Raw genomic sequence first — 8,604 nt, 5'->3', positions numbered from 1 at the left:
GTATATTTCGTGACAAATTTACTTAGAATTAATAATTAATCATTCGTTAGTTTTCTTTAAATTTTACTGTTAAATTACTGAATTAAATGATATGTGATAATTGATGTGTATATTAATTATGAGTTTTACTTTCAACTGTCATATATCCATCAATTTGTGGTTTTTTGTTTAATCCAATTTAACAAATTAATGGAGGATAAATTTGCTATAAATATATATGTTTGGGCCTTTTGATGATAAAAAAAATTAGTTTGGGGTACATACATTATAACTTCACTTGATTGAAGTTTTTGGTAGTCAAAAATTTAATTCAAAAGCATATATTTAAGATATTTCGTGATATTAATTTTTTTATTATAAAATAATGCGTAAGCCGCCACGGCCACATCGGAACCGCCAAGTGGATCCACTTTCCCCTATTTTCCTAGTCAGCCCCAAATGCCATTATGCCACCCCTTTAAATACTCGAAGCCGCTCGGCAGATCCAACCGCGCTCCGCTCCCTCGCTCGCTCGTCAGTGCCGTCACCACCGTCCGATCACATTTCAGCGGCCGCTCCATATCAGCCAACCATCATCGTCCCGCACCCATCCCACCATTTCCCCCAAATCTGACGGCTCTCGTCGCACCACGCACCTCGAAGCGACACCACCCTCCTTCCTCTCCTCGAACCATTCAAAAGCCGCCCCTCCCACCTCAATCCCTCGCCACCTTCTCCATAGCCATTAGCCATTAGCCATCTTCTCCATCCTCTCTCTCCCTCTCTCTCTTAACTCTTTCTCTCTCTAGACGCCTGCGGCGAGCGAAATGGCCGGGACCGGAGTGGTGGCGGTGTACGGGAACGGGGCCCTGACGGAGGCGAAGAAGTCGACCTTCTCCGTCAAGGTGGGGCTCGCCCAGATGCTGCGCGGCGGCGTCATCATGGACGTGGTCAACGCCGACCAGGCCCGCGTCGCCGAGGAGGCCGGCGCGTGCGCCGTCATGGCCCTCGAGCGCGTGCCCGCCGACATCCGCGCCCAGGGCGGCGTCGCCCGCATGAGCGACCCCCAGCTCATCAAGGAGATCAAGCAGGCCGTGACCATCCCCGTCATGGCCAAGGCCCGGATTGGCCACTTCGTGGAGGCCCAGATCCTCGAGGCCATCGGCGTCGACTACGTGGACGAGAGCGAGGTCCTCACCCTCGCCGACGAGGACAACCACATCAACAAGCACAACTTCCGCGTCCCCTTCGTCTGCGGCTGCCGCAACCTCGGCGAGGCCCTCCGCCGCGTCCGCGAGGGCGCCGCCATGATCCGCACCAAGGGCGAGGCCGGCACCGGCAACGTCGTCGAGGCCGTGCGCCACGTGCGCTCCGTGTTGGGCGACATCCGGGTGCTCCGCAACATGGACGACGACGAGGTGTTCACCTTCGCCAAGAAGATCGCTGCCCCCTACGACCTTGTCATGCAGACCAAGCAGCTCGGCAGGCTGCCCGTGGTGCAGTTCGCCGCCGGAGGGGTGGCGACCCCGGCCGACGCCGCGCTGATGATGCAGCTGGGCTGCGACGGCGTGTTCGTCGGCTCGGGGGTGTTCAAGAGCGGCGACCCGGCCAAGAGAGCGCGGGCAATTGTGCAGGCGGTGACGCACTACAGCGACCCGGAGATGTTGGCGGAGGTGAGCTGCGGATTAGGGGAGGCCATGGTGGGGTTAAATTTGACGGATTCCAAGGTGGAAAGGTTCGCCAGCCGGTCGGATTGATGGGAGGATTGGTCAGGGACGTGTAAGGCGTTTAGCTCAGAGCTACTCTGTTCTTTGGGAATAACAAGGTTAAATGTTGGGAGGATTTGTCATGGGAGTGATTATACTTGGTGAATCAACGGGGGTTCCTTGGGATTGTTTATTGGGTTTGCGTGGTTGTCATTTTCTGTCTGGGTCTGGACATGTTGTACCACAGTGATAATATGTTCTTTTTAGGCCAAGAACGTTAATTGCTGCTCAAGTTCTCTGTTTTAAGCTGTGCTTTGCTTAGGAAATTGAAGTATGTATGAAACTGTTGCATTGCATCGATCTGGTGTATTGTTTTGACTTGTCTGCTCTCTGCCGTTGCTCTTTATGTGGGATTTGACATGTGCATTAATAGGATTATGAGAGTTTAGTGCGGAGGATTATTTAAAGCCTCGTGCTGAAGAATGGATAGTATGAGTTAGAGCAGTGTTTACTTGTCAAGGATGGTCTACGGTCCCCTGACCATCCGATTCTCTTGGCTGATTCACGTAGATCCATTGTTTTGATCAGCCCAACTGGTCTAAGCATTACGTAAACGAGTAGGTTCTCGTGCTTGCCACACCAACCCACCTAGCTCGGCAGATTTAGATGGGTCAAAAAACAGTTCCTTGTTTTGATCAGCCCAACTGGTCTAAGCATTACGTGGATGAGTAGGTTCGTGCTTGCCACACCAACCTGCCTAGCTCGGCAGATTTAGATGGGTCAAAAAACAGTTCCTTGTTTCTGTGGGGATTGGGATTGGGCCGGCTGCTGATTTTGATACCGTGGATAGATTGTTGTTGATATGCTGGAATAAGGTGCGTGTCTCACAGTGGATGGAATTGAAGGACTTCAACTGAAAGCTGGTCCTTTGGAGCTATTGAAAGTTTCAAGATCTGCCTCTTCTTCTTCTTCCTCCTTTTTATGCCGAGTTCTGATTAAAATAGCATATTTGCTAAGATGTTCAACGGTAGTTATGGTGCTATTGAAAGGCTTCAACATCTGTGCTGTTGGTGCTGCTTCACTTTTAACAGCCGGCATTTTGAATACTAGTGGTTCGTGCATTCCTAAGCCGGCATGTGATTTTTTTGGTAGTGCTAGATTTTGTTATGCAGTCTCTGCATGTGTATATGGTCAAATATTGTGTGGATTGATTGACTTTCGGTACCAATTCATTTTTATGAATCGCGTCAATTCACATTTTTTTTTCGTTTTTTTACTAGGACAGCAGTGGCTCGATTTGTTTATGTTCTTTGTTCCAGTTCTCTTGTCCTGTCTAAGTAAAGAAGGTATTTTCTTTTTTCCTGTTCGAGTTGTTGTTGACTGTCCCTCTCCCTCTTTCTTGCTTCCCATCCGTCTTGTAAGATACATTTGGGAGGACTTCTGCAATAAAATACCGGAGACAGCAAGAGGTTTGCATCTGCACTGTGGCCTGAACTCATATTCTATGAAAAAATCATGTCATTTGAAAGTGGGCTCCGATTGTGCCTTGGCTAGATAATATTCTCATTTAGCAAATGATAAACATAAGTCCACTGTCCCTCTCCCTCGCTTCCCTTCCGTCTTGTAAGATGCATTTGGAGGACTTCTGCAATAAAATATCGGAGACGGCAAGAAGTTTGCATCATCTTCACCGTGGCCTGAACTCATAGTCTTTGAAGAAATCGTGTCATCTGAAAGTGTTCTCCGGCTAGATAATATTCCATCTAGCAAATAATAGACATACCATAAGCCCTGCCAAATGCTTCTGTTGTATCTTTTACTTTGAGTTGGTAACTCTACATCTAATAACCGAGCAATAGTCTTTCCATGTACTCGAAACAGTGAAGGCCGGAGGGCTTCTCATTATGTGGCGTTTGTGTTTGCGAGTAACTGCTGATGAGTTCATGATGCAGTTTGTGAACATCGTTCATCTTCGACATTTGTAACAGCATATAGAGGCTTGTAGTTCATTTTGGCAGCAGATCCCTTTGCCAATGATAGAATAATCAAAGAGCGATACACGAATTTGTGGGTTCCTCCATTTCATTTTCCGAATGTTCACCGAAAGTAACAGAGACATGTGGTTCGAGAACAACCACAAAAGAGTTTATCTTCAGTAGCTATTCTTTCCCAACAGCTTGCAAGAGAATAAGCAATTGAAGAAAGAAGTACGACGCGCCCCCGATTGTGGCATACTGCAACTTCTCCGCACCTTCAACATCTGGGAAATCGCTGTCCTTGGAACGATTGAATCCTCCAGCCAACCATCCCAGGTTCCGGTAGCCATGATCGTAGAGCTTTGACGCCGCCATCATCGATCTGTGGAGCAACAACACAAAAGATGACGTTGCACCAATGATCTACCAGCCCCCCCTACATCCGACGTAGTGTCCTCTTAGGCTCTCTTTCACATAACAGCATCCAAGGATTTGACTTTCATCTAAGAGTACTATCATCGAAATGGCAAGCGAGAGAGTTTACCATTTGAATTCATGTCATAATTAGAGGTGAGCATGGTTCTAGAGTAGAACTTGAAATCTGAGAATCGGACCGATAGGAACCGGTAGGTTTCAAGTTCTAATGTATGCACGATAAGTTCCAAATTTAAAAATGAGGGACCTATTTTGACCGGTAAGTTTTAGGTTCTTGGTCGGAGGAACTTGGAACCTGAAACCTATAATCTATAACTTAGAATCTGAAATAAGTTTTAATGTTTTTCTTGGTTTATATTTTCGCACGATTTTATGATATTTCATATCGTTCGATGATGAGTATATAATCTAAAAACATTAGTTTGAGCTTCTATTTTATGACTGAGAATTTATTTTATTAATGTTCATATTTTTCTATATATCTTTATGATTAGTGAATTGTAATAACAAGGGGTGGTTATAAAGGTTTTAATTCACAGCAATTGTTCAATCAATATAAGTAGAACCTGGATAGACCTTAGAATTGATCCTTTCCAAATTCTAGGATATATAGGGTAGGTTTCGGATTTCAAAAAGTGACAAACTTGTTCTAAGGGATTGGTCTTAGTTTCAGGTGAAACTTGTATGGAACTTGAAATTGCTCATCCCTAGTTATGATAAGACCTATTAAATGGGTGGATCGGGTCAGATTTGGATCAAGTTTATAAAGATTTTAACTCAAATTGATCTGTTAACCCATTTATGACTCATTTATGTATAATGTAAATTTTTTGACTTATATTTGACTCGACTCATATTGTTAAAACACTTTCATATTTAACTCAATTAAAGAAAACTTCTTTTATAGATTATTTATAGATTATATTGTTAAAATACTTCCAAACCTAGAAAAGCTTGTTTCTTATGATTAAAACAAAAAAATGTATTGCTAAAACACTTTAATTTAATACAAATCTAGTGGATAATTTTTATAATTTGTAAAAATTGAGGCTCCATTTTTTTCTCAAAAAATGTTTTTTAGGAAGTTATCATCTTTGGAAAATAACAATATTTTTGTCGTTAACCTAAAATTTGAAAATTAATTAAAAAATATTTTCATCTTTTGGTATGAAAAAATCTTATTTGATATTCCTTTGTGCATTCCTTTAATATTTTTATTTTATTTTAATAATAAATTTTTATTTTTATTCCTTTTTTCTTTATCCTCGTTTGTTGGTCGATGAGCTCGAGCTCATCCGATTCTGACAAGTTGAACCTCGTTGGCCTTGAGCAAGGCTCCAACTCACCAGATGTTGATGAGGTCGAGCTTGCCAAAGGCCGATGAGCAGATCAACGAGGATCGGCTACGTCTCGGCCTCACTAGACATCGGTAAGGTCTCAATCTTGCTAGACATTGGTGAGGTCTTGGCCTTGCTAGATTGACGGGCTCGAGCTTTGTTGGCCTCCCTCGAGCTCGTGCCTCACCTGGTCGGTCGTTGTCGTGGCCACGATGGCCATCGGCCAAAGAAGATGGAAGGAGGAAGAAGAAAGGGAGAAAGAAAAGAAAAGGGAAGAACAAAAGAAAAAGAAAAAGAAAAAAAAAAGAAAAGAAAGAATATATATATATATATATATATATATATATTTTTTTTTATAAGGATGAAGAAGAAGAGACTGTGGATGACCTTAGTGGATTGAAAATGGGTTCTGAACTCAACCCATTTATTTTAGCCTTTAAATTTAAAACCCATATAAGGTAGGCTTTTCAAAATTGAATGATCCATATCTGACTCATTTATGTTTTAAATGGGTCATATATGGTTTAAGACTTATTTTGATTGGTCTAGTTATAATAAGATTTTAACTAAGGGTGAGCGATTTTAGGTTCCGTTCAAGTTCCACTTGAAACTAGAAACCTATCCTTAAAACAAGTTTCCCAATTTTTGGATTATAGAACCTACCCTCTCAGAGGTTCTAGGGTCGATTTTAACGTCTATCTAAATTTTTACTTGTACCTTAATTGAATGATTAAAGTGAATCATTACCCCTAATCATAACTCATATTTAGACATACGAAAATTATGAAATATTAACAAATTAAAAGTTTCAATCATGCATATTGCCAGAAATAGAAGCTTGGATTGGTGGTTTCGAATTACGCACTTAGTATTGGACGCTATGAAATTCTGTACAATCACGCTAAAATATAAAACAAGAAAAACACAAATACTTATTCTGGGTTCCACCTAAAAACTTGTAATCTATCTGTTTGCATAGACTCCCTAATTTTTGAAATCTGTGACTAGTCTACATATCTTAGAATTTAGAATTGAATTGGTGCCTATCAGTCTAATACTCTAATTTTTGATTTTATCTTGAAACCATGCTCACTCCTAATTTTAACTAATAATGCCTCTACTAAGGTTGACTCCAAGTTCAACCATCAACCACATAGGCATCTTCTAATCGTTGTTAGAGTTTTTTAAACTTGAAACAAGGAAAATCGGAGGCAAGCATAGCCACAAAAACAAGTAAGGAAGCGAGACCAGATTGGGCCCATCAGTTGCCTCACCTGAGTCCCTCGCCACATGCTACGAGGATCCTAGCATCCTTATCAGGAACCACCGCCTCCACTTGCTCGACGAAATCGGAGTTCAGGGTCGTGAAGTTCTGGCCCGTCCACAGCCCGATGTAGCCGAAGTGCACCCACTTCTTGAGCAGCGTCAGGGGACCGTTGTCCCTGTCCTCCACGAAGAGCGGCACGTGCAGTGACCCGGCCACGCGCGCCTTCTCCCTCTCCCACTCCGGCCTGATGTCCAGCATCACGTAGTCGCCGTCCACGACGGCGGACGCCGCCTCCCTCGGCGGTATGGGGCGGATGGCCCCGGACTCGATGAGCTGCCGGGCGCTGCTGGATGGGACCGCATTTGGTGTTGGTGGATGATGAGGATTGGGGCGTCTTGGTGGGGCGAGGAAGTGCTGCTGGTGCGATGATTCATGCCGTCCATGAGTCCCAGGAAGCCTGCACGCTGTGGAGAGGTGGTTCCATCGAATAGCCATCTCTCTCTCTCTCTCTCTCTCTTATCCTGAAAGATTTTGTCAAATTGACATTGTTTTGTTACGAAGGTTTCTGAGGCCCCATCCAGGGACAACGTTTTGTTTTTGTTTTTTTTTGGGAGAAATTATGATAGATATTTCCATTAAAAAAATTGCAAAATCGGTATTAATTCGAAGACTGGCTAATTATAATTTTCAAGTGAAGCATGGATAAAGCCGTTCATGTAGACTTCTCCTTTTTGCTTTGCTTTTTTATTTTTTATTTTTATGTCTTTTAAAATTGAATGGTAGTGGCGATAAAACAAGTGTCCCCTTTGGGAGTACTATTTATTTTTTCTAGGACTAAGGCTGTAAGGGAAAAACAAGACCGCTATTAATCAGTCGAGAGATTAAACAGTCTTAAAAAGAAGTCCCAATGAAATCTCGAATTCATCGACAATATAAACTCAGCCATCAAAAATCACACATGACAATTGACCAAAATATTCTGGATGATAACACCAAAAGCCTTAAATGGCTATACTCCCAATATATTTGTTCCGAACTAATTTTTATTTTATGAAAATCTAAACTTGTACATCAGTTTCCATCCAATATACCCGTTAAATTGCTAACATGAAAATGCACATGGCAATTGACTTGTTTGACATAGATCCAACATAGAAATTCAGCATAAATGGGTCTTAGAAATGACATCATTTTAGAATTTTAAATTCACTCGATGGATCCCAATTCTACGAGGAAAAAAAGATTTAGGAAAGAATCACGAAACTTCAGTCACAAGAGTGAGCATTTAGAGAGTTGGCAACATATGTATTGGCAAACATTGCCATAAAAAATATCAATTCTAAAGGATACTGATTCTTAATCAACGAATCTATGAAACCTGACACATTCTCCCTCACTCTCTCTCCATCGAGCACCCTCTTGATGGCCACAGGCAACAGCTCATCACCTTTATTGCCATCTCCATAGCTTCCCTTCTAGACAAGAGCTTCGTCATGTTTTGGAAATTCACGGAAACTCATTTTTTCCTATGTCTCGATTTTAAGTTTTTTTTTTTTGGTTGATTGTGGTTTTGAGTTAAAAGAGTAGTGAACAATGGTAAATGAAGGTGGATAGTGGCTCAGCAAATTGCGAATGAATGAGGTTGGTTGCCTGATAGATGGGCATGGACGATGATGAAGAGCTGGAATAGTATGCTTGATTGATAATAGCGTATGTGTTGGTGTTCTTCTAGCTTAGTAAATTTGTGTGTTTTCAATAACCTAGAGAAGATGATGAACTTGATGAAGAGCACTAATAATCTAGATGAAGAAAACATAGAGATAAGAAAATAAAAGTGGGCTTCGTAATAACAAGATTCAACGTGGACTTAATGAGGGTTCGGTTTGACTATATTAAAATATGGG

General features: G+C 42.2%; 2 protein-coding genes across 2 annotated transcripts; one reads left to right on the top strand and one right to left on the bottom strand.

Annotated features, from left to right (window-relative positions):
- The first annotated feature begins 504 nt into the window (after positions 1 to 504).
- On the top strand, positions 505 to 2,063 carry LOC104426376 (pyridoxal 5'-phosphate synthase subunit PDX1.3). Its single transcript, XM_010039396.3, has one exon. It carries the CDS (start codon positions 807 to 809, stop codon positions 1,734 to 1,736), a length of 930 nt encoding a protein of 309 aa, XP_010037698.2. The 5' UTR covers positions 505 to 806; the 3' UTR covers positions 1,737 to 2,063.
- A 1,627-nt stretch (positions 2,064 to 3,690) lies between these two features.
- On the bottom strand, positions 3,691 to 7,270 carry LOC104426375 (rhodanese-like domain-containing protein 10). The gene is made up of 2 exons (XM_010039395.3): positions 6,708 to 7,270; positions 3,691 to 4,043 (listed from the first exon to the last, which is right to left on the bottom strand). Exons 1-2 carry the CDS (start codon positions 7,193 to 7,195, stop codon positions 3,845 to 3,847), a joined length of 687 nt encoding a protein of 228 aa, XP_010037697.2. The 5' UTR covers positions 7,196 to 7,270; the 3' UTR covers positions 3,691 to 3,844.
- Positions 7,271 to 8,604: the final 1,334 nt, after the last annotated feature.

This window comes from Eucalyptus grandis, chromosome 11 (genome assembly GCF_016545825.1).
Source record: "Eucalyptus grandis isolate ANBG69807.140 chromosome 11, ASM1654582v1, whole genome shotgun sequence".
Taxonomy (NCBI): Eukaryota; Viridiplantae; Streptophyta; class Magnoliopsida; order Myrtales; family Myrtaceae; genus Eucalyptus; species Eucalyptus grandis.
This window is presented reverse-complemented; position numbering and strand designations above follow the sequence as displayed.

Excerpts from the sequence above, each read along its gene's own strand:
- LOC104426375 (XM_010039395.3), bottom strand. The coding sequence starts at position 7,195 with ATGGCTATTCGATGGAACCACCTCTCCACAGCGTGCAGGCTTCCTGGG. Across the intron at positions 4,044-6,707 it reads GCATGTGGCGAGGGACTCAG|ATCGATGATGGCGGCGTCAA; the intron begins GTGAGGCAACTG and ends GTTGCTCCACAG.
- LOC104426376 (XM_010039396.3), top strand. The coding sequence starts at position 807 with ATGGCCGGGACCGGAGTGGTGGCGGTGTACGGGAACGGGGCCCTGACG.